This window comes from Callionymus lyra, chromosome 13, assembly GCF_982586985.1.
Source record: "Callionymus lyra chromosome 13, fCalLyr1.hap1.1, whole genome shotgun sequence".
In the NCBI taxonomy this organism is placed as follows: domain Eukaryota; kingdom Metazoa; phylum Chordata; class Actinopteri; order Syngnathiformes; family Callionymidae; genus Callionymus; species Callionymus lyra.
Window position 1 is genome coordinate 671,269 of NC_141830.1, and position 24,845 is coordinate 696,113.

General features: G+C 43.5%; 1 protein-coding gene across 2 annotated transcripts in view; it reads left to right on the forward strand.

Annotated features, from left to right (window-relative positions):
* myt1la (myelin transcription factor 1-like, a) overlaps positions 1 to 24,446 on the forward strand; it is a 33,174-nt gene extending 8,728 nt beyond the window's left edge. The window contains exons 4-22 of one of the 2 annotated variants that reach the window (XM_087806485.1): positions 2,463 to 2,525; positions 3,746 to 4,077; positions 8,835 to 9,387; positions 9,449 to 9,837; positions 13,188 to 13,322; positions 15,065 to 15,155; positions 15,363 to 15,473; positions 15,560 to 15,780; positions 17,047 to 17,300; positions 17,360 to 17,584; positions 18,005 to 18,126; positions 18,195 to 18,263; positions 18,319 to 18,381; positions 18,458 to 18,541; positions 18,735 to 18,956; positions 19,029 to 19,120; positions 19,184 to 19,287; positions 20,632 to 20,775; positions 23,594 to 24,446. In XM_087806485.1, the coding sequence (XP_087662611.1) occupies positions 2,463 to 2,525; positions 3,746 to 4,077; positions 8,835 to 9,387; positions 9,449 to 9,837; positions 13,188 to 13,322; positions 15,065 to 15,155; positions 15,363 to 15,473; positions 15,560 to 15,780; positions 17,047 to 17,300; positions 17,360 to 17,584; positions 18,005 to 18,126; positions 18,195 to 18,263; positions 18,319 to 18,381; positions 18,458 to 18,541; positions 18,735 to 18,956; positions 19,029 to 19,120; positions 19,184 to 19,287; positions 20,632 to 20,775; positions 23,594 to 23,734 (3,415 nt within the window). In that variant the 3' untranslated portion in view covers positions 23,735 to 24,446. The remainder of the gene's footprint in view (positions 1 to 2,462; positions 2,526 to 3,745; positions 4,078 to 8,834; positions 9,388 to 9,448; positions 9,838 to 13,187; positions 13,323 to 15,064; positions 15,156 to 15,362; positions 15,474 to 15,559; positions 15,781 to 17,046; positions 17,301 to 17,359; positions 17,585 to 18,004; positions 18,127 to 18,194; positions 18,264 to 18,318; positions 18,382 to 18,457; positions 18,542 to 18,734; positions 18,957 to 19,028; positions 19,121 to 19,183; positions 19,288 to 20,631; positions 20,776 to 23,593) is intronic. The other variant, XM_087806486.1, reaches the window with a different exon arrangement.
* Positions 24,447 to 24,845: the final 399 nt, after the last annotated feature.

Sequence of the window (24,845 nt, forward strand, 5' to 3'; positions counted from 1 at the left end):
TGAAGACATGAACTTATGAAGACATGAACTCAAGAACACATGAACTTATGAACATGTGAACGTATGAACATGAACTTATGAACACATGAACTTATGAAGACATGAACTCAAGAACACATGAACTTATGAACATGTGAACGTATGAACATGAACTTATGAACACATGAACTTATGAACATGTGAACGTATGAACATGAACTTATGAACACATGAACTTATGAAGACATGAACTCAAGAACACAAGAACTTATGAACATGTGAACGTATTAACACATGAACTTATGAACATATGAACACATGAATTTATGAATGTATGAACTCAAGACTGAAGAACACACAAACTTATGAACACATGAACTAATGAACACATGGACTTATGAAGACATGAACCTATGAAGACATGAACTTATGAACATGTGAATGTATGAACACATGAACTTATGAACACATGAACTTATGAACACACGAACTTATGAACATGTGAACGTATGAACACATGAACACATGAACTCAAGAACACATGAACTTATGAACATGTGAACGTATTAACACATGAACTTATGAACTTATGAACATATGAACACATGAATTTATGAATGTATGAACTCAAGACTGAAGAACACACAAACTTATGAACACATGAACTAATGAACACATGGACTTATGAAGACATGAACCTATGAAGACATGAACTTATGAACATGGTAATGTATGAACACATGAACTTATGAAGACATGAACCTATGAAGACATGAACTTATGAACATGTGAATGTATGAACACATGAACTTATGAACACATGAACTTATGAACACATGAACTTATGAACATGTGAACGTATGAAGACATGAACTTTTGAAGTCATTTACACATGAACTAAATAACACATGAACTTATGAACATGTGAACTAATGAAGACATGAACATATGAAGACATGAGCTCATTACAAAACAAACTCATGAACACATGAACATATGAACATATGAACACATGAACTCATTAAAAATCAAACTCATTAACACATGAACTTATGAAGACATGAACTTATGAAGACATGCACTTATGAAGACATGAAGACATGAACTTATTAACAGATGAACTCATGAAGACATGAACACATGAACTTATGAACACATGAACTCATGAAGACATGAACTTATTAACAGATGAACTCATGAACACATGAACACATGAACTTATGAAGACATGAACTTATGAAGACATGAAGACATGAACTTATTAACAGATGAACTCATGAAGACATGAACACATGAACTTATGAACACATGAACTCATGAAGACATGAACTTATTAACAGATGAACTCATGAAGACATGAACACATGAACTTATGAACACATGAACTCATGAAGACATGAACTTATTAACAGATGAACTCATGAAGACATGAACACATGAACTTATGAACACATGAACTCATGAAGACATAAACTTATTAACAGATGAACTCATGAAGACATGAACATATGAACTTATGAAGACATGAACTCATGAAGACATGAACACATTAATTTATTAACAGATTAACTCATGAATACATGAACTCATGAAGACATGAACTCATGAAGACATGAACACATTAATTTATTAACAGATGAACTCATGAAGACATGAACTCATGAAGACATGAACAGATGAACTTATGAAGACATGAACTCATGAAGACATGAACACATGAACTTATTAACAGATGAACTCATAAAGACATGAACATATGAACTTATGAAGACATGAACTCATGAAGACATGAACACATGAACTTATTAACAGATGAACTCATAAAGACATGAACATATGAACTTATGAAGACATGAACTCATGAAGACATGAACACATGAACTTATTAACAGATGAACTCATAAAGACATGAACATATGAACTTATGAAGACATGAACTCATGAAGACATGAACACATGAACTTATTAACAGATGAACTCATAAAGACATGAACATATGAACTTATGAAGACATGAACTCATGAAGACATTAACACATTAACTTATTAACAGATGAACTCATGAAGACATGAACTCATGAAGACATGAACACATGAACTTATTAACAGATGAACTCATGAAGACATGAACTCATGAAGACATGAACACATTAACTTATTAACAGATGAACTCATGAAGACATGAACTCATAAAGACATGAACATATGAACTTATGAAGACATGAACATATGAACATATGAACTTATGAAGACATGAACATATGAACTTATGAAGACATGAACATATGAACATATGAACTTATGAAGACATGAACTCATTAAAACACAAACTCATGAACACATGAACTTATGGACACATTAACTTGTGAACATATGAACTCGTTAACACATGAAGACATGAAGACATGAACTTATGAAGACATGAAGACATGAATGTTCATCCAGTCATCGAGTGACTCAAGTGAAGAAACTCTTCAACTCTAGCTGCCCGACACCAGGCTGTGATGGAGGAGGACATGTGAGCGGGAAGTACGCACGACACCGCAGGTCTGTGTGTGTCTGTCTTTGTTTGTGTGTCGGTGTGTGTTTGTGTGTGTGTATATGTTTGTTTGTCTATGTTTGTTTGTGTGTTTGTTTGTTTGTCTATGTTTGTTTGTGTGTCTGTGTGTGTCTATGTTTGTTTGTGTGTCTGTGTGTGTGTCTGTGTGTGTCGGTGTGAGTTTGTGTTTGTGTGTCTATGTTTGTTTGTCTATGTTTGTTTCTGTGTGTGTCTATGTTTGTTTATGTGTCTGTGTGTGTCTGTGTGTGTGTGTGAGTTTGTGTGTTTGTCTATGTTTGTTTGTGTGTTTGTCTATGTTTGTTTGTGTGCGTGTGTGGGTCGGTGTGTGTTTGTGTGTGTGTGAGTTTGTGTGTTTGTCTATGTTTGTTTGTGTGTTTGTCTATGTTTGTTTGTGTGTGTGTGTGGGAGTTTGTTTGTCTATGTTTGTTTGTGTGTCTGTGTGTGTCGGTGTGTGTTTGTGTGTCGGTGTGTGTTTGTGTGTGTGTCTATGTTTGTTTGTGTGTTTGTCTATGTTTGTTTGTGTGTGTGTGTGGGAGTTTGTTTGTCTATGTTTGTTTGTGTGTCTGTGTGTGTTTGTGTGTCGGTGTGTGTTTGTGTGTGTGTCTATGTTTGTTTGTGTGTTTGTCTATGTTTGTTTGTGTGTCTGTGTGTGTGTGTGTGTGAGTTTGTGTGTTTGTCTATGTTTGTTTGTGTGTCTGTGTGTGTCTGTGTGTGTGTGTGTGTGAGTGTGTGTGTTTGTCTATGTTTGTTTGGGTGTTTGTCTATGTTTGTTTGTGTGTGTGTGTGTAAGTTTGTGTGTTTGTCTATGTTTGTTTGTGTGTTTGTCTATGTTTGTTTGTGTGTGTGTGTGGGAGTTTGTTTGTTTGTCTATGTTTGTTTGTGTGTCGGTGTGTGTTTGTCTGTGTGTCTATGTTTGTTTGTGTGTTTGTCTATGTTTGTTTGTGTGTGTGTGTGGGAGTGTGTTGAAGTTTGTTTGTTTGTCTATGTTTGTCTATGTTTGTCTATGTTTGTTTGTGTGTGTTTGTGTGTGTTTGTGTGTGTGTGAGTTTGTGTGTTTGTCTATGTTTGTTTGTGTGTGTGTGTGGGAGTGTGTTGAAGTTTGTTTGTTTGTCTATGTTTGTCTATGTTTGTTTGTGTGTGTGGTATTGAGTTAAACATTGTGTGTCAGCGCTGGCGACTGAGGTTGTGGTCACTTGTGTGTCTGCAGTGTGTATGGTTGTCCTCTGGCCAGGAAGAGGAGGACGGAGGAGAAACAGCCTCACGAGTCGTCCGTCAAGAGGAGGAGCTTCATGTCTCTGTTCCTCAGCCAGGAGGGCGAGGAGGACAGCGAAGACTCCTGCTGCCACTATGACTCCACGAGTGGGAGGGAGGAGGAGAGGAGGAGCAGGGGAGTCATGCAGGAGGAGTGCTCTGACGAGGAGCAGAGGAGCAGAGGAGTCATGCAGGAGAAGCTGAAGGGACGACAGGAGGAGGAAGACGATGGTGATGATGAGGAGGAGCAGGAAGACGAAGAGGAGGAAGAAGAACGAGCCTCACAAGGTGAGTCAGACTCAGCGTTGACTTGTGTTGACGAGTTAAACATCATAACTAGTTAAACATCATAACTAGTTAAGCATCATGACGAGTTAAACATCATAACTAGTTAAGCATCAGGACGAGTTAAACATCATAACTAGTTAAGCATCATAACTAGTTAAACATCATGACGAGTTAAACATCATAACTAGTTAAGCATCATGACGAGTTAAACATCATAACTAGTCAAACATCATGACGAGTTAAGCATCATAACTAGTTAAGCATCATGACGAGTTAAACATCATAACTAGTCAAACATCATGACGAGTTAAACATCATAACTAGTTAAGCATCATGACGAGTGAAACATCATCACTAGTTAAGCATCATGACGAGTTAAACATCATAACGAGTTAAGCATCATGACGAGTTAAACATCATAACTAGTCAAACATCATGACGAGTTAAACATCATAACTAGTTAAACATCATGACGAGTTAAGCATCATAACTAGTTAAGCATCAGGACGAGTTAAACATCATCATAACTAGTTAAACATCATGACGAGTTAAACATCATGACGAGTTAAGAATCATAACTAGTTAAGCATCATGACGAGTTAAACATCATAACTAGTCAAACATCATGACGAGTTAAACATCATAACGAGTTAAGCATCATGACGAGTTAAGCATCATAACTAGTCAAACATCATGACGAGTTAAACATCATAACGAGTTAAGCATCATGACGAGTTAAGAATCATAACTAGTCAAACATCATGACGAGTTAAACATCATAACGAGTTAAGCATCATGACGAGTTAAGCATCATAACTAGTTAAGCATCATGACGAGTTAAACATCATAACTAGTTAAGCATCATGACGAGTTAGGCATCATAACTAGTCAAACATCATGACGAGTTAAACATCATAACTAGTCAAACATCATGACGAGTTAAACATCATAACTAGTTAAGCATCATGACGAGTTAAACATCATAACTAGTTAAGCATCATGACGAGTTAAACATCAGGACGAGTTAAGAATCATAACTAGTCAAACATCATGACGAGTTAAACATCATAACTAGTTAAGCATCATGACGAGTTAAACATCAGGACGAGTTAAGAATCATAACTAGTCAAACATCATGACGAGTTAAGCATCAGGACGAGTTAAGAATCATAACTAGTTAAGCATCATGACGAGTTAAGCATCATGACGAGTTAAGCATCATAACTAGTCAAACATCATGACGAGTTAAACATCATGACGAGTTAAGAATCATAAAGAGTTAAGCATCAGGACGAGTTAAGAATCATAACTAGTCAAACATCATGACGAGTTAAACATCATGACGAGTTAAACATCATGACGAGTTAAGAATCATAAAGAGTTAAGCATCAGGACGAGTTAAGCATCATAACTAGTCAAACATGACGAGTTAAACATCATAACGAGTTAAACATCATGACGAGTTAAACATCTTGACGAGTCAAACATCATGACGAGTTAAACATCATGACGAGTTAAGAATCATAACGAGTTAAGCATCATGACGAGTTAAACATCATAACTAGTCAAACATCTTGACGAGTTAAACATCTTGACGAGTCAAACATCATGACGAGTTAAACATCTTGACGAGTCAAACATCATGACGAGTTAAACATCATAACTAGTCAAACATCATGACGAGTTAAACATCTTGACGAGTCAAACATCATGACGAGTTAAACATCTTGACGAGTCAAACATCAGGACGAGTTAAGCATCATAACGAGTTAAGCATCAGGACGAGTTAAGAATCATAACTAGTTAAGCATCATGACGAGTTAAACATCATAACTAGTCAAACATCTTGACGAGTTAAACATCTTGACGAGTCAAACATCATGACGAGTTAAACATCATAACTAGTCAAACATCATGACGAGTTAAACATCTTGACGAGTCAAACATCATGACGAGTTAAACATCTTGACGAGTCAAACATCAGGACGAGTTAAGCATCATAACGAGTTAAGCATCAGGACGAGTTAAGAATCATAACGAGTCAAACATCATGACGAGTTAAACATCATGACGGGTTAAACATCTTGACGAGTTAAACATCTTGACGAGTTAAACATCTTGACGAGTTAAACATCTTGACGAGTTAAACATCTTGACAAGTTAAACATCATAACTAGTCAAACATCATGACGAGTTAAACATCTTGACGAGTCAAACATCATGACGAGTTAAACATCTTGACGAGTTAAACATCATGACGAGTCAAACATCTTGACGAGTTAAACATCTTGACGAGTTAAACATCTTGACGAGTTAAACATCTTGACGAGTTAAACATCTTGACGAGTTAAACATCTTGACGAGTTAAACATCTTGACGAGTTAAACATCTTGACGAGTTAAACATCTTGACAAGTCAAACATCATGACGAGTTAAACATCTTGACGAGTTAAACATCTTGACGAGTTAAACATCTTGACGAGTTAAACATCTTGACGAGTTAAACATCTTGACGAGTTAAACATCTTGACGAGTTAAACATCATGACGAGTTAAACATCTTGACGAGTCAAACATCATGACGAGTTAAACATCATAACTAGTCAAACATCATGACGAGTTAAACATCTTGACGAGTCAAACATCATGACGAGTTAAACATCTTGACGAGTCAAACATCAGGACGAGTTAAGCATCATAACGAGTTAAGCATCAGGACGAGTTAAGAATCATAACTAGTTAAGCATCATGACGAGTTAAACATCATAACTAGTCAAACATCTTGACGAGTTAAACATCTTGACGAGTCAAACATCATGACGAGTTAAACATCATAACTAGTCAAACATCATGACGAGTTAAACATCTTGACGAGTCAAACATCATGACGAGTTAAACATCTTGACGAGTCAAACATCAGGACGAGTTAAGCATCATAACGAGTTAAGCATCAGGACGAGTTAAGAATCATAACGAGTCAAACATCATGACGAGTTAAACATCATGACGGGTTAAACATCTTGACGAGTTAAACATCTTGACGAGTTAAACATCTTGACGAGTTAAACATCTTGACGAGTTAAACATCTTGACAAGTTAAACATCATAACTAGTCAAACATCATGACGAGTTAAACATCTTGACGAGTCAAACATCATGACGAGTTAAACATCTTGACGAGTTAAACATCATGACGAGTCAAACATCTTGACGAGTTAAACATCTTGACGAGTTAAACATCTTGACGAGTTAAACATCTTGACGAGTTAAACATCTTGACGAGTTAAACATCTTGACGAGTTAAACATCTTGACGAGTTAAACATCTTGACGAGTTAAACATCTTGACGAGTTAAACATCTTGGCGAGTTAAACATCATAACTAGTCAAACATCATGACGAGTTAAACATCTTGACGAGTCAAACATCATGACGAGTTAAACATCTTGACGAGTCAAACATCAGGACGAGTTAAGCATCATAACGAGTTAAGCATCATGACGAGTTAAACATCATAACTAGTCAAACATCATGACGAGTTAAACATCATAACTAGTCAAACATCATGACGAGTTAAGCATCATGACAAGTTAAGAATCATAACTAGTCAAACATCATGACGAGTTAAACATCAGGACGAGTTAAGAATCATAACTAGTCAAACATCATGACGAGTTAAACATCATGACGAGTTAAGCATCATGACGAGTTAAGGATCATAACTAGTCAAACATCATGACGAGTTAAACATCAGGACGAGTTAAGCATCATAACTAGTCAAACATGACGAGTTAAACATCAGGACGAGTTAAGCATCATAACTAGTTAAGCATCATAACTAGTTAAGCATCATGATGAGTTAAGCATCATAACTAGTCAAACATGACGAGTTAAACATCAGGACGAGTTAAGCATCATAACTAGTTAAGCATCATAACTAGTTAAGCATCATGACGAGTTAAGAATCATAACTAGTCAAACATCAGGACGAGTTAAGCATCAGGACGAGTTAAGAATCAGGACGAGTTAAGAATCATGACGAGTTAAACATCATAAGTAGTCAAACATCATGACGAGTTAAACATCATAAGTAGTCAAACATCATGACGAGTTAAACATCATAACTAGTCAAACATCATGACGAGTTAAGAATCATAACTAGTCAAACATCATGACGAGTTAAACATCATAACTAGTCAAACATCATGACGAGTTAAGAATCATAACTAGTCAAACATCATGACGAGTTAAACATCTTGACGAGTTAAACATCATGACGAGTTAAGCATCATGACGAGTTAAACATCATAAGTAGTCAAACATCATGACGAGTTAAACATCATAAGTAGTCAAACATCATGACGAGTTAAACATCATAACTAGTCAAACATCATGACGAGTTAAGAATCATAACTAGTCAAACATCATGACGAGTTAAACATCATAACTAGTCAAACATCATGACGAGTTAAGAATCATAACTAGTCAAACATCATGACGAGTTAAACATCTTGACGAGTTAAGCATCATGACGAGTTAAGAATCATGACGAGTTAAACATCATAAGTAGTCAAACATCATGACGAGTTAAACATCATAACTAGTCAAACATCTTGACGAGTTAAACATCCAGACGAGTCAAACATCTTGACGAGTTAAACAACATGATGAGTTAAACATCTTGACGAGTTAAACATCTTGACGAGTTAAACGTCTTGAAGAGTTAATTGTTTCCTGACTTCATTGGTTTGACTCCCAGATACGTCGGTCTACAAACCAGCCTCCAAGTCAGTCCACAGAGACGACAACAACAACAGCTACAACATCGTCGGACATTCTGACGACTACGAGAATTACGATGAACTGGTTGCCAAGTCTTTGCTGAACCTCGGCAAGATAGCCGAGGACGCCGCGTACCAGGCAACGACAGAGTCTGAGGTCAATAGCAACTCGTCCAACAGCTGCGATGAAGACGATGAAGATTGTATCCAGCAGGGAAACAGGAAGGGCTCATTGAGTGTGGACCTGGACAGTGACGTGGTAAGAGAGACTGTGGACTCCCTCAAGCTTCTTGCTCAGGGACATGGTACCCTACTGGCAGAGAACGGGTACCCGGTGGACGCTGTGGTGGAGGACGAGGTCACAAAGAAAGAGGGAACTGGCGAAGGGGTCGGAGGACAGGAGGAAGATAGCGAGGACGAGGTCTGTCTCAGCAGTCTGGAGTGTCTAAGAAATCAGTGCTATGACCTTGCTCAAAAACTGGACACAGCATCACCAGACGACAAGGGCAACGAGGTTCAGCACCTGAGCAGGTGAGCAGGTCACGTGACATAATCGCACAACTACACACTGTTGTTGTCTCTCACGTGAAAGGTTTGACGTTACGGATGACTCCCGCTGCCCCTCGGACATGATGACATTACTGAAGGGGGACCAGCGCTCAAGTCCGGGGTCCCGCAGCTTCACCCAGGGGGACGAGGACACAACGTCTGTGGCCTCGGACCGGTCCGACGAGACCTACGACATGTCAAAGGGGAACCTGACCCTACTGGAGAAGGCCATTGCTCTGGAGTCCCAGCGGGCCAAAGTCCTGAGAGACCACCTGGACCTGGAGAATAAGCCCAAGAGGCGAGACCATCATCATCATCATCATCACCATCATCATCAGCGCAGCCATGGAGAGCACAGCCCAAGGACTAGCGGGGAGGAGCGCAGGTCCAGGATCCATCAGCAGAGTCTGAAGAGATCCTTCTATTCGAAAGGTAACAGATGAACTCATTGACTGAGTCAATTAGTGACTCACTGACTGAATCAATGAACCAAAAAGGCCACATTTTAGACTTAGTTTTTACTCTTGGCCTGGACATGTCTTATGTATCTGTACATGATGTCCATCTGATCATTCTCTTGTTTAACCTTCATCCCTGAACCTAAGCCTTTAAAAGTTAGGTCTCAGAGACGTGTCATCTCAGCCGATACTGCAGACAGTTTTTCTGCTACGTTTGACTCTCTTTCCTTTGATGACTGAACGTGTTTGATTCATTGTTTCACTGATCATTGTGTTGAAATACTGGATCAAGTGGCACCTGTTAAATCGAACTTTTAAATTCAGAAAAAATGATGCCCTTGGACAAATGAAGATCTCCTGAGTCTGAAGAGACTTTGTCAAAAGACTGAGCGTCTCTGGAAGTCCACTAAACTTGAGGTGCATAGACTTCACCTCAGGGATCTGATGACTTCTTACAATGAGATGGTGGAAACTGCCAGATCTGATTACATCAGGAAACTGGTAGCAGCTAATAAGAAAAACCCCAAAGTATTGTTTGACACGATTAATTCTCTCGTGTCTCCTGCTCCTCAAATCACGCCTGTCTTCTGTGAAGCAATGATTGTTGAGGTTTTTACTCAAAACATTAAATTGATCAAAGAGAAAATCTCTCCCTCTTTTTTTGGAACCCCTACTGTCTCTGAGCTCCTCTCCTCCTCTTGGTCCTCCTTCGATGCTGTATCTCTGGCTGATATTTCAGCACTAGTGAACAAGATGAAACCCTCCTCTTGCTCAGATGACGTTCTTTCTATTTTCCAAATGGATTTAAACCATTGTGGAGCCTTTGCTCAAAAAGCCAGGCTTAGACCTGACTTTCTTGCCCAAGATCTTGGAGAAGGTTGTGTCTGAGCAGCTGTTCCTGGATCAGAGCGACATCCATGAGAAGTTTCAGTCTGACTTCAACAAAAATCTACGGAGACAGCTTTACTGAAAGTGTCCAGTGACATCATGATGTTCTGGTTCTGTTGGATCTGTTGTCAGCCTTTGACACAGTTGAACCAGATCCTGCTGAGAAGACTGAGGGATGAAGACTGTCTTGGGTCTGTTTTACAATAGTTCTCATCTTACCTTTCTGTTTCAGTGTATCTGTCAATCAAATGAGGTCTGAATCATCTGTTGTGTGGAGTCCCTCAAGGTTATGTCCTGGGTCCTTTATTGTTTGTACTTGATTCCTCTGGTCGAATCATGATGTTTCTTCCACATGTTTGCTGATGACATCCAGCTCTACTGCTCTGTTGATCCAACTGAGCCCCAGAGGCTGAACTTGGTCAATTGTTGCTAGAAATCAAACAATGAGTGAAAACACTTTGAAGCTAAATGTGGACCAAACTACAATCACATGCAAATCTGCAAATCTGGACACATACATGAACACACACATGAACACACACATGAACACACATGAACACACATCAACACACATGGACACACATGGACACACATCAACACACATCAACACAACATCAACTCCGGTTCCGGTGAGCCTTTAATCTGCTGCTACGAACCTGAGCTCCTGCAATAATTGCCAAAAACAGTTGTTTTAACGACTACTTGTCTGGATATTCGGCTCACATCACTAAAGATATGTATCAAGCATCAGGATCTATGATCGTGATGCTCAGGGATCTGATGTCTTCTTACAATGAGATGGTGGAAACTGTTCGATCTGATTACATCACAAAACTGGTAGCAGCAAAGTGTTGTTTGACACAATTAATTCACTCGTGTCTCCTGCTCCTCAAATCATGTCTTCTGTGAAGCTGACAGCAATGATTGTTGAGGTTTTTACTGACAAAATTAAATTGAATGAAAGAAAATCTCTCCCCGTTTGTTTGGAACCCCTAATGTCTCTGAGCCCCTCTCCTCCTCTTGGTCTTCCTTCACTGCTGTATCTCTGGGTGATATTTCATCACTAGTGAACAAGATGAAACCATCCTCTTGCTCAGATGACGTCCTTCCTTGTAGGCTTTTTATCAAAGTATTTGATGTAATTGGCCCCTGAGTTACCAATATGGTGAACCTCTCCCTTTCCACAGGGGTTTTTCCCAATGCATTTAAACCATTGTGGAGCCTTTGCTCAAAAAGCAAGGCTTAGACCCGACTAACCTCAGTAACTTCAGGTCTATTTCTAAGCTCCCTTTCTTGTCCAAGATCTTGGAGAAGGTTGTGTCTGAGCAGCTGTTCCTGGATCAGAGCGACATCCATGAGAAGTTTCAGTCTGACTTCAACAAACATCTATGGAGACAGTCTTACTGAAGGTGTCCAGTGACATCATGATGTTCTGGTTCTGTTGGATCTGTCCTCAGCCTTTGACACAGTTGAACCAGATCCTGCTGAGAAGACTGAGGGATGAAGACTGTCTGGGTCTGTGTTACAATGGTTCTCATCATACCTTTCTGGGCAGTTTTAGTGTATCTGACAATCAAATGAGGTCTGAATTGGCAGATCTGATGTGTGGAGTCCCTCAAGGTTCTGTTCTGGGTCCTTTATTGTTTTTGCTGTAATTCCGATCCTTAAAACTCTTCACTGGCTTCCAGTTTCTTTTGGGATCATTTTAAAATTCTGGTTCTTACTTTCAGATCTATTCTTGGTCAGACCTTCCATCAGTGATCTGATCCAGACTTACACCCCAGCTCGGGCTCTGAGGTCTGTGGATCAGAATCTACTGATGGTTCCAGAACTTCCGGACCAGAGGAGAGAGACTGTTGCTCCTAAGCTTTGGAACCATCTCTGTGTTTGATGATCTACTGACTCCTTCAAGAAACATCTGTGTTTGATGATCTACTGACTCCTTCAAGAAACATCTGTGTTTGATGATCTACTGACTCCTTCAAGAAACATCTGTGTTTGATGATCTACTGACTCCTTCAAGAAACATCTGTGTTTGATGATCTACTGACTCCTTCAAGAAACATCTGTGTTTGATGATCTACTGACTCCTTCAAGAAACATCTGTGTTTGATGATCTACTGACTCCTTCAAGAAACATGTGTGTTTGATGATCTACTGACTCCTTCAAGAAACATCTGTGTTTGATGATCTACTGACTCCTTCAAGAAACATCTGTGTTTGATGATCTACTGACTCCTTCAAGAAACATCTGTGTTTGATGATCTACTGGCCAGTCATTTTAAAGTAGTAACTTAGTTACATGTCTTTTCGGAAGTACCTAAATGACTTGAACTATATGTAATTTCGTACAGCACTCTGCACAAAGTAGCGTCGTTACTGCGTTATTTAATAACATGTTACTCCCAACACTGGTCTTTGTCTGCCTTGGTCTAGAGTCTTCCAGAGGAGAGAAGAAGGAGAGCAAGTGTCCGACTCCAGGCTGTGATGGGACGGGTCATGTCACGGGTCTGTACCCGCATCATCGCAGCCTGTCCGGGTGCCCTCACAAAGACCGCGTTCCGCCAGAGAGTAGGTTCCTCGTTGCAGCTTCTGAGAACGTTTGAGGGGTCAGAGGGGTCTTGCATGTTCTCGCGGGTCCCTGCGCTCCTGTCCTGCAAGGTGACTGTTGTCATGTGACCAGCATGAGCTCCACATACTTCCTGCATGGAAGCTTTTGTTCCCTCTGGAGTCCCAGAGCCTCAAACATCTGGCGTTTGAGATCTATCTGTTGCCAGATAGATTAGATTGGATTAGATGGATGGATGGATGGATGGATGGATGGATGGATGGATGGATGGATGGATGGATGGATGGAACAAGAACAAAGTAACACAATCTAAGTCTAAAGATAAAGAACAAGATCAAAGATAAAGAACACAAAGGTTAACATAGAATCTTTTTTTCACTTCTATCCTCAAACTCTCAAATAAACATTGTAATAACAAGAGGAATGAATGAGTCCCTGAGTCTATGAGTGTTGCATCATGGGAGGAGCGTTGGTGCTCCATGTGTTCACTGATGACAGTGTTGCATCATGGGAGGAGCGTTGGTGCTCCATGTGTTCACTGATGACAGTGTTGCATCATGGGAGGAGCGTTGGTGCTCCATGTGTTCACTGATGACAGTGTTGCATCATGGGAGGAGCGTTGGTGCTCCATGTGTTCACTGATGACAGTGTTGCATCATGGGAGGAGCGTTGGTGCTCCATGTGTTCACTGATGACAGTGTTCAGTGGATGATGATCATGATGGACAGTAGTTTGTCCAGTGATGTCACCAGCGAGTCCATCCAACAATGTCAGTGTCGTTAGCAACTTCTGGACCAGACTCTGAAGTGTAGATGGTGAAGAGGAGAGGGGCCAGTACTGTCCCCTGAGGTGCTCCTGTACTGCACACCACAGTGTCAGACGTGATGTCCTTCAGCCTGACATATTGTGGTCCATCAGTGAGATAATCCGTAATCCAGGAGACCAGACCAGGGTCCACATGCATCTGTTTCAGTTTGTCCTGCAGCAGAGTGGACTGGATGGTGTTGAAGGCTCTAGAAAAGTCCAGGAATAGGATCCTCACTGAGAGGCTAACTTTATCTTGAGTGTGGCACTAGCATATGTGTGTGGCACTAGCATATGCGTGTGGCGCTAGCATATTCGTGTAGCGCTAGCATATGCGTGTGGCGCTAGCATATGCATGTGGCGCTAGCAAATGCGTGTGGCGCTAGCATATGCGTGTGGCGCTAGCATATGCATGTGGCGCTAGCATATGCGTGTGGCGCTAGAATATGTGTGTGGCGCTAGCATATGGGTTTGGCGCCAGCATATGCGTATGGCACTAGCATATGCTTGTGGCGCTAGCATATGCGTTTGGCGCCAGCATATGCGTGTGGCGCTAGCATATGCGTATGGCGCTAGCATATGCGTTTGGCGCTAGCATATGCGTTTGGAACTAGCATATGCGTGTGGTGCTAGCATATGCGTTTGGCGCTATTAATGCGTATGGCACAAGCATATGCTTGTGGCGCTAGCATATGCGTGTGGCGCTAGCATATGCGTTTGGCGCTAGCATATGTGTTTGGAACTAGTTTATGTGTGTGGCGCTAGCATATGTGTTTGGCGCTAGCATATGTGTTTGGCACTAGTTTATGTGTGTGGCGCTAGCATTTGTGTGGCGCTAGCTTGTGTGTGCGGCACTAGCATGTGTGCGTGAGTGCATGTCTAACTGCTCTTGTCTCCTGCTAACCCTCGCTGTCTTTCTCACCCTCTCCTGTCTGTCAAGTTCTTGCCATGTATGAGAATGTTTTAAAGTGCCCGACCCCCGGCTGCTCTGGACGCGGCCATGTCAATAGCAACAGGAACTCTCATCGCAGGTGAGTCTGAGTCTGTTAGCATGCTTGCTACTGATGCTAACAGCCGAGCAGCCACGTTATCAGGAGTTCAAAGACGCCGACGAGTGAGATTCCAGACGCACAGAGTGATATGTTGATACACCTGCGGACACGCCCACTCTCCATAACCCAATGAAAGGCTTTATTGGCTCAACCTGATGACAGGTGACTCCTCCCTCTCCTCCTCAGTCTGTCTGGTTGTCCCATCGCCGCCGCAGACAAGATGTCGAAGGTTCACGAGAAGGTGTCGCCGTCAGACGTCGGTTCCAAGGGCAGCCAGACGTCAGACCGAGTCCTCCGGTACTGAAGTGTATATGTTCCACCGTCAGAGTGTGACCAAGTTGGCAACAATCGTAGTATGTCTGAGCCATGTGCGCCCCCTGCAGGCCCATGTGTTTCGTCAAGCAGCTGGAGATCCCTCAGTACGGCTTCAAGAACCATGTTCCCACCACAACGCCGCGCTCCAACCTCGCCAAGGAGCTGGAGAAGTACTCCAAGACCAGCTACGACTACGGAGGCTACGAGGGGCAACACGGGGGCTACGGGAAGAAAGGACCCATGAGCAAGGCATACCACGGACGAGACTCCTCGCCGAAAGCCTACGAAGGTAATCTATCTCATTAGAATGTAGACAGTGAAACGTTGCACGCATGCCCTGGGAAGGGGGCCCTGAAGGGTCAGTGAAGGGTCAGTGACGAGTCAGTGAAGGGTCAGTGATGGGTCAGTGAAGGGTCTGTGACGGGTCTGTGACGGGTCAGTGAAGGGTCAGTGACGGGTCAGTGACGAGTCAGTGAAGGGTCTGTGACGAGTCAGTGAAGGGTCTGTGACGGGTCTGTGACGGGTCAGTGACGGGTCAGTGAAGGATCAGTGATGGGTCAGTGATGGGTCAGTGACGGGTCAGTTGAAATACTCATCAGCTGACCTACCTGCCTGGATCTCCACCGGAGTCTTTCCATCTAAACCCGGACATGGCCTTCAAGCCGGAGATATATCCACGAGGGTCCCGTCGGTTCTTCCTCCGCAACAATAAAGTTCTGCCCTCGTCGTCCACGCTCCTCCAGCCCGGCAGGCTCACATGCTCAACACCCCATCACTAACTGTCAAAGGTCATCTCATCCAGGAGCTCATAACGTGAGGTGAACATTAACCGAGACATGGCAACAACCAACGACTTCTCCACCATGAACGATTCCACTCCGGCGAGGTTTGTTTACATCTGGCGGCTCAGACCGGGGGTGAAATATGGCGGTAATTCAGCGAGGACTGGAGAGTCTCGCCGGTGTCTGGACCTCCTTGAAGACCATCTGAATCAACGCTCGCACACCTACTGTCATCGCCGCTGTTTCCCGCCCCCCAAAATCAAATAGTGCTTTTTTAAATGACTTTACCGCCTTCCTCACACACCTGTCATCGCTCTCACCTGACAATACTGGGTGATTTGGATGTCATCCTGGACAATACACTCTTAGAATCCCACATCACTTACATCACCCGGTCTGCTCACTTCCACCTGCGCACCATCAACCGCCTCCGTCCTTCCCTCACCATTCACGGTGCCATCATCTCCGGAACCCCCTCCATACATCACATTCAGCTCCACTGGCTCCACTGGACTTCACTGCCATTGTACCTAATCACTATTTTAATTAAGTTTTTATGTGCAATAAAGCAATAACAATATTGGGGGGGGGGGGGGCACTGTTTCCAAAGGCCTTTTGTGATTGTAATGTAGCTTCAAAGAGAAAACATCATCATCCTTCCGTGTTCTCCGTCTTTGATCTGAAGTCACTTTGTGATGCTCTAACTTTGATCGCCTCTGACTTGCTGAGCAAATGATGTGACGAGGGATAGACTGAGCTTTGCTGTCTTTCAGCCAAACGCTACTGTCAGACCCTGAGCCCGGCGAGCAGCAGCAGCAGCAGCTACGCTCCGAGCAGCACTAGCATGAGCGACGGTGGCGGAGGAGGCTGCAGCAGCGCCAGCAGCACCTGTAGCAAGAGCAGCTTCGATTACAGTCACGACATGGAGGCGGCACACATGGCCGCCACCGCCATCCTTAACCTGTCCACCAGGTGTCGCGAGCTTCCACGCACTTTCATCGGGAAACCGCAAGAGCTGCTGACTCAGGTACCGACCAAGACCCGTCCATCTCCCATGACCTATCTGACAGGTGGCTGGTTCAACAGCAGTGTCGGAGTCCTGGGGGAGATTTGGAGGACGCCGGCGCTGCAGACGGGTTGCTTCCTCCTGGTTGCCCAGATGGAAGTGAGAAGGTGTTGACGCCGCTACAGCCGATGTCACCGCAGCGTCAGGCGCTCCTGAGCAGCCGCAGCTACCAGATGAGCGACACGGACTGCTGGGAGTTACCAGTGGACTTCAAGATGAAACCCCTCCATGATGAGCACAAGGAGGTAACAGAGCTCCTGCTGGTCCTTCACAGAATATAGTTTCCTTGAATTTCTTTGGGACAAAGTTTAGTGAATCTACTATCAAGGCAATCTATTGTGTTCATGTATTGACATGCTAACATGCTCTTTTTTTGTTGACGCCCTCAAGCGTTGACGCCCTTACCTATAGATGCCCTAACCCAGGGCTCTCCAAACGGTCCTCAAAGGTGGTTTAGGTTTTTGTTCCAACCGATCAAGCTGTAACAAGCAACAAGACTGACAGTCAACTGAATACACTCTGAAGACTCTTAATTGGTGAAAAGGTTTCCTCTTGATTGGTTGGAGTAAAAACCCTTTGAGGACTTTGGCCACCCCTGCCCTAACTTGTTGACATGCTAATGCGTTTATAAGCTAACATGTCTGTATTTGTCATCACTCCACCAGGGTGGTGAGCTTAACCCTTTCGGGGATCTAGTGGAAGATGAGCAGTTCCCCCCTGAAGTAAGCATCTCCAGTCCCAAACAGCACAAATACTCACCCTGCAAGGAGAAGAAGGAGCTGCTTTCGTAAGACTTCAGCCCAAGAGGAGTAAAAGAAAGTGTCAATCAACGCTCACTTACTGGTCTGTCTGCAGATTTTCGAGCTGTCAAGTGACAGACAAAAACCATCGTGGGATCCTTTCACCGAACTCTCAGGAGCTCAGGTGAGAGCAATGGACGGCGCAGAGTCATGTGTACTGACCTCTCATGGTTTTGCAGATGCCCGACCCCTGGCTGCGATGGTTCTGGGCACATCACTGGGAACTATGCTTCCCACAGGAGGTATTTCTTTCTCTCCTTTTAGTTTCACCTTCATGACAAATCACAACATATTGTGTTTCCTTCTCTTCTGTGTCAGTCTCTCTGGGTGTCCTAGAGCCAAGAAAAGCGGAATCAAAATTCTTCACAGTAAAGATGACAAAGACGAGCAGGAGCCTATCAAGTGAGACAAGTCCTTTGTTCGGATACGTAGGGTGGTGAATGAAGGTCTAGGTGGTGGAAGATTGAAAGGGTAGAAGAAGGGTCAGGTTGTTGATGAAGGGTCAAGTGTTGGATGAATGGTCAGATGATGGCAGAATGGTCAGGTGGTCAAAGAAGGTTCAGAAAGCTGATGTGGAAATGTTTGGTTGTTGCAGGTGTCCAGTGCCGGGATGTGATGGTCAGGGTCATGTGACAGGGAAGTACGCCTCACACCGCAGTGCCTCTGGCTGCCCGCTGGCAGCTAAGAGGCAGAAAGATAGCTACATCAATGGCTCGCAGTTTGTCTGGAAGTCCGGCAAGACCGATGGAATGACATGTCCAACACCGGGTTGTGACGGCTCTGGACACGTCAGTGGGAGTTTTCTGACTCACCGCAGGTGGGAGGAGCCTGACTCTGTGACCCCCCTGCAACAATCAGACTGTTAAACCCTGTGTTTGTGTATCTACAGTCTCTCCGGTTGTCCGCGGGCAACCACCTCCATGAAGAAGGCTCGCATTAGCGGTGTGGACATGCTGTCAATCAAGCAGAGGGCAAGCAAAGGTCATAGCTTGTGGCAGGTCGTCCAGAGGTTGTAGCTTGACGTTGTGGCTGTTTCTTTCTCAGGCATCGAAAACGATGAAGAAATCATGCAACTGGATGAGGAGATCAAAGACCTGAGCGAGTCCAACAGACAGGTGGAGTCCGACATGATCAAGCTAAGGACTCAGGTGAGAGTGCGGGGTCAAAGGCCAGTGGGGTCACATCAGCCCAGCTGCCCTCTGCTGAACAGTCCACTATCGATACCATCTCTGATAATAGAAAAGCACTTGTTTGAACGGGTCGTGTTTATCAACGAGTCAGTGATAAAATAACATGATAGCATTTAGGTTGTAGAAGGCGGGTCATGTCGTAGAAAGCGGGTCAGGTCATTGAAGGCGGGTCACGTCATAGAAGGCAGGTCAGGTCATTGAAGGCGTGTCAGGTCGTACAAGGCGGGTCAGGTCATTCAAGGCGGGTCACGTCGTAGAAGGCGGGTCAGGTTGTAGAAGGTGGGTTAGGTCATAGAAGGCGGGTCAGGTGATAGAAGGCGGGGTCAGGTCGTAGAAGGCGGGTCAGGTCATAGAAGGCGGGTAAGGTCGTAGAAGGCAGGTCAGGTTGTAGAAGGTGGGTCAGGTCGTAGAAGGCGGGTCAGGTCATAGAAGGCGGGTCCGGTGATAGAAGGCGGGGTCAGGTCGTAGAAGGCCGGTCAGGTCATAGAAGGCGGGTCAGGTCGTAGAAGGCAGGTCAGGTTGTAGAAGGCGGGTCAGGTTGTAGAAGGCGGGGTCAGGTCGTAGAAGGCGGGTCAGGTCATAGAAGGCGGGTCAGGTCGTAGAAGGCGGGTCAGGTCCTAGAAGGCAGGTCAGTTCGTAGAAGGTGGGTCAGGTCGTAGAAGGCGGGTCAGGTCGTAGAAGGCGGGTCAGGTCGTAGAAGGCGGGTCAGGTTGTAGAAGGCGGGTCAGGTTGTAGAAGGCGGGGTCAGGTCGTAGAAGGCGGGTCAGGTCATAGAAGGCGGGTCAGGTCGTAGAAGGCGGGTCAGGTCCTAGAAGGCAGGTCAGTTCGTAGAAGGTGGGTCAGGTCGTAGAAGGCGGGTCAGGTCGTAGAAGGCGGGTCAGGTCGTAGAAGGCGGGTCAGGTCATAGAAGGCAGGTCAGGTCATAGAAGGCGGGTCAGGTCATAGAAGGCGGGCAGGTCATAGAAGGCAGGTCAGGTCGTAGAAGGCGGGTCAGGTCGTAGAAGGCGGGTCAGGTCCTAGAAGGCAGGTCAGTTCGTAGAAGGTGGGTCAGGTCGTAGAAGGCGGGTCAGGTTGTAGAAGGCGGGGTCAGGTCATAGAAGGCGGGTCAGGTCATAGAAGGCGGGTCAGGTCGTAGAAGGCGGGGTCAGGTCATAGAAGGCGGGTCAGGTCATAGAAGGCGGGTCAGGTCATAGAAGGCGGGTCAGGTCATAGAAGGCAGGTCAGGTCATAGAAGGCGGGTCATGTCGTAGAAGGCGGGTCCGGTCATAGAATTGCCTGTTAACCACATCTGATTCCTGTCAGATCGTCACCATGGAGACGAGTCTGCGCTCAATGGAGGAGGAGAACAAAGTGATGGAGCAGCAGAACGACTCTTTACTTAACGAACTCGCCAACTTGAGTCAAACTCTTATCAACAGTCTAGCGAACATCCAACTGCCGCACATGGTGAGAGACGTTCATCTTTCACGACGCCTTAAAGTCTTTGTCAACTTATATTAGAAACTACAGCACCACCTACTGTCACAGTCATGTTATCACATTATATGTTAGCTTCTTACATGTTAGCTTCTTACAAGTTAGTTCTTACATGTTAGCTTCTTACATGTTAGCTTCTTACATGTTAGCTTCTTACATGTTAGCTTCTTACATGTTAGCTTCTTACGTGTTAGCTTCTTACATGTTAGCTTCTTACAAGTTAGTTCTTACATGTTAGCTTCTTACGTGTTAGCTTCTTACATGTTAGCTTCTTACGTGTTAGCTTCTTACATGTTAGCTTCTTACAAGTTAGCTTCTTACATGTTAGTTCTTACATGTTAGCTTCTTACGTGTTAGCTTCTTACATGTTAGCTTCTTACATGTTAGTTCTTACATGTTAGCTTCTTACGTGTTAGCTTCTTACATGTTAGCTTCTTACATGTTAGTTCTTACATGTTAGCTTCTTACGTGTTAGCTTCTTACATGTTACCTTCTTACATGTTAGCTTCTTACAAGTTAGTTCTTACATGTTAGCTTCTTACATGTTAGTTCTTACATGTTAGCTTCTTACATGTTAGCTTCTTACATGTTAGTTCTTACATGTTAGCTTCTTACGTGTTAGCTTTTTTCATGTCAGCTTTTTACAAGTTAGTTCTTATGTGTTAGCTTCTTACGTGTTAGCCTCTTACATGTTACCTTTTACATGTTAGCTTCTTACATGTTACCTTTTACATGTTAGCTTCTTACAAGTTAGTTCTTACATGTTAGCTTCTTACGTGTTAGCTTCTTATATGTTAGCTTCTTACATGTTAGCTTCTTAAAAGTTAGTTCTTACATGTTAGCTTTTTTCATGTTAGCTTTTTACAAGTTAGTTCTTATGTGTTAGCTTCTTACGTGTTAGCCTCTTACATGTTACCTTTTACATGTTAGCTTCTTACATGTTACCTTTTACATGTTAGCTTCTTACATGTTAGCTTCTTACAAGTTAGTTCTTACATGTTAGCTTCTTACGTGTTAGCTTCTTACATGTTAGCTTCTTACATGTCAGCTTCTTAAAAGTTAGTTCTTACATGTTAGCTTTTTTCATGTTAGCTTTTTACAAGTTAGTTCTTATGTGTTAGCTTCTTACGTGTTAGCCTCTTACATGTTAATTCTTACATGTTAGCTTCTTAAATGTTATCCTCTTACATGTTCGTTCTTACATGTTAGCGTCTTACATGGTAGCCCCTTACATGTTAGTTCTTACATGTTAGCTCCTGACATGTTAGCTTCTTTTGTGTAAGCTTCTTACATGTTAGCTTCTTACATGTTAGCCTCTTACATGTTAGCTTCTTACGTGTTAGCCTCTTACATGTTAGCTTCTTACAAGTTAGTTCTTATGTGTTAGCTTCTTACGTGTTAGCCGCTGATGTGCTAGCTTCTTACGTGTTAGCCTCTTACATGTTAATTCTTACATGTTAGCTTCTTAAATGTTAGCCTCTTACATGTTCGTTCTTACATGTTAGCTTCTTACATGGTAGCCTCTTACATGTTAGTTCTTACATGTTAGCTACTTACATGTTAGTTCTTACACGTTAGCTTCTTACGTGTTAGCCTCTTACATATTAATTCTTACATGTTAGTTTCTTAAATGTTAGCTTCTTACGTGTTAGCCTCTTACATGTTAATTCTTACATGTTAGCTTCTTACGTGTTAGCCTCTTACATATTAATTCTTACATGTTAGTTTCTTAAATGTTAGCTTCTTACATGGTAGCCTCTTACATGTTAGTTCTTACATGTTAGCTACTTACATGTTAGTTCTTACACGTTAGCTTCTTACGTGTTAGCCTCTTACATATTAATTCTTACATGTTAGTTTCTTAAATGTTAGCTTCTTACGTGTTAGCCTCTTACATGTTAATTCTTACATGTTAGCTTCTTACACGTTAGCCTCTTACATGTTAGCTTCTTACGTGTTAGCCTCTTACATGTTAATTCTTACATGTTAGCTTCTTACGTGTTAGCCTCTTACATGTTAATTCTTACATGTTAGCTTCGTACATGTTAGCCTCTTACATGTTAGCTTCTTACGTGTTAGCCTCTTACATGTTAATTCTTACATGTTAGCTTCGTACATGTTAGCCTCTTACATGTTAGCTTCTTACATGTTAGCCTCTTACATGTTAGCTTCTTACGTGTTAGCCTCTTACATGTTAGCTCCTGACATTTTAGCTTCTTTTGTGTAAGCTTCTTACATGTTAGCTTCTTACACGTTAGCCCCTTACATGTTAGCTTCTTACGTGTTAGCCTCTTACATGTTAGCTCCTGACATGTTAGCTTCTTTTGTGTAAGCTTCTTACATGATAGCCTTCCATTAGCAGGAGTTGCTAACATCCAGACAGGCTAACACACCTCTCTCTCCTAGTGGACACATCTCAAAGAAATGCAGATAAAACATGACTGCTGCTCCCTGGCGCCACCTAGAGTAAGAATGTTGCGACATGTTAACGTCCCAGTGATCCTCTCCTCCTGTAACTCCCCTCAGTGCAGCTCGTCCTCCTCTAGTCCCTGTTAGCTCCTGTGCTAATGCTAACACAACCCCCCCCCCCACTCTGGCGTGTTTACTGTTACTTTAGCTTCTACACATTAGCATGTTAGCCTGGTGGCGCCTCTGCTGTGTTGGATCAACAACTGTCATGGAGACTCAGTTTGTCAGCGTGAAGTTCCATCCATCACCAGCAGAGGTCGCGGCGCCGTCATGACATCTGGACCGCTCCACTGATTCTTGTCTTGGTTCTTGGTCCCAGGAGCCGATGAGCGAGCAGAACTTTGACTCGTACGTGAGCACGCTGACCGACATGTACACGCACCAGGACCAGCACCAGAACCCGGAGAACAGGGTCCTGCTGGAGAACATCAAGCAGGCGGTGCAGAGGATCCAGGTGTGAGGCGGGTCCGGAAACCGACCCGTTCAAGAACAATCACGGACCCGGTCGGTCGGTTTCATCGTCTTCATGTTTTGGGTTCTCGAAGAAGTTTTTGTACGTTTTCATATCCTCGTCATGTGAGCACGAGGCGTGGTTCTGGAGGAGGGGGAACGGGTCCGACAATCTGCCTCAGGACGTGGTTCCAGTCCGTGACTCGCTGGTTTATGCAAATGAGTAGGAAGGAGTCTTTTCTACGAGTTTTTGTACTTTGACTACAATCACGGACGAGAGGATCCTGACGGAGGACCAACAGGGTCGCGCGCCGCCGCCATCTCCATCCGTCGCCATGACGACGGGGACTGGCCCGTGGCGGAGGTCAGAGGTCGCCCGGGACGATGGTGCATGCACTTTACTTCAGTATTAGCAACACAACCTGTGAAATGACCGTGGAGGTCAGAGGTCACGACCATGAATGTCTTTAAACCTTTCCCTGTTCCGGAGACGAGGAGCGGGAGTCGAAGCACAATCCTGCCGCCTGGTGGCTGTTACGTGTAGATGTTGCTGATGTCTGTGACCTTTGACCCGCGGGGGGGTCGCCGCGGCAGCATGAGCTGGTGTTGATGTGAACTTCCTGTCGTTTGTACTTTTCTATGGTGTGACTTGTTCTCGAGTGAGGGCTGCGAAAGAAAAGAATCACGTTTAAAAGTGTCAAATAAAAGGTATTAAAAGATGATCATGACTCAAGAGTGTCGCTTTGTTTGTTGTCGGGAAAACCAGGGAGAAGCCCGGGTCGGACCCGAGGGCCACTGAGTGTCACCTGAGACTCATGATCTCGTAAGATCACCTGATGTTCTGTCTCCATGGTTACCGTTCGTTCTAGTCCTGGTCAGTTCTGTTCCCTCAGAGACGGAGCAGATCCACGAGGATCAGGCCTGATCCAGGTGTGAGTCACAGTCTCCTGACGTCAGTTCCTGCTTCGTTCTGAGCACTTTGTTCACTTTATTTTCATGACGGCGCCGTGAAGCTCTGAGCGCTTTGTTCACTTTATTTTCATGACTGTCGTGAAGCTCTGAGCACTTTGTTCACTTTATTTTCACGACGGCGCCGTGAAGCTCTGAGCGCTTTGTTCACT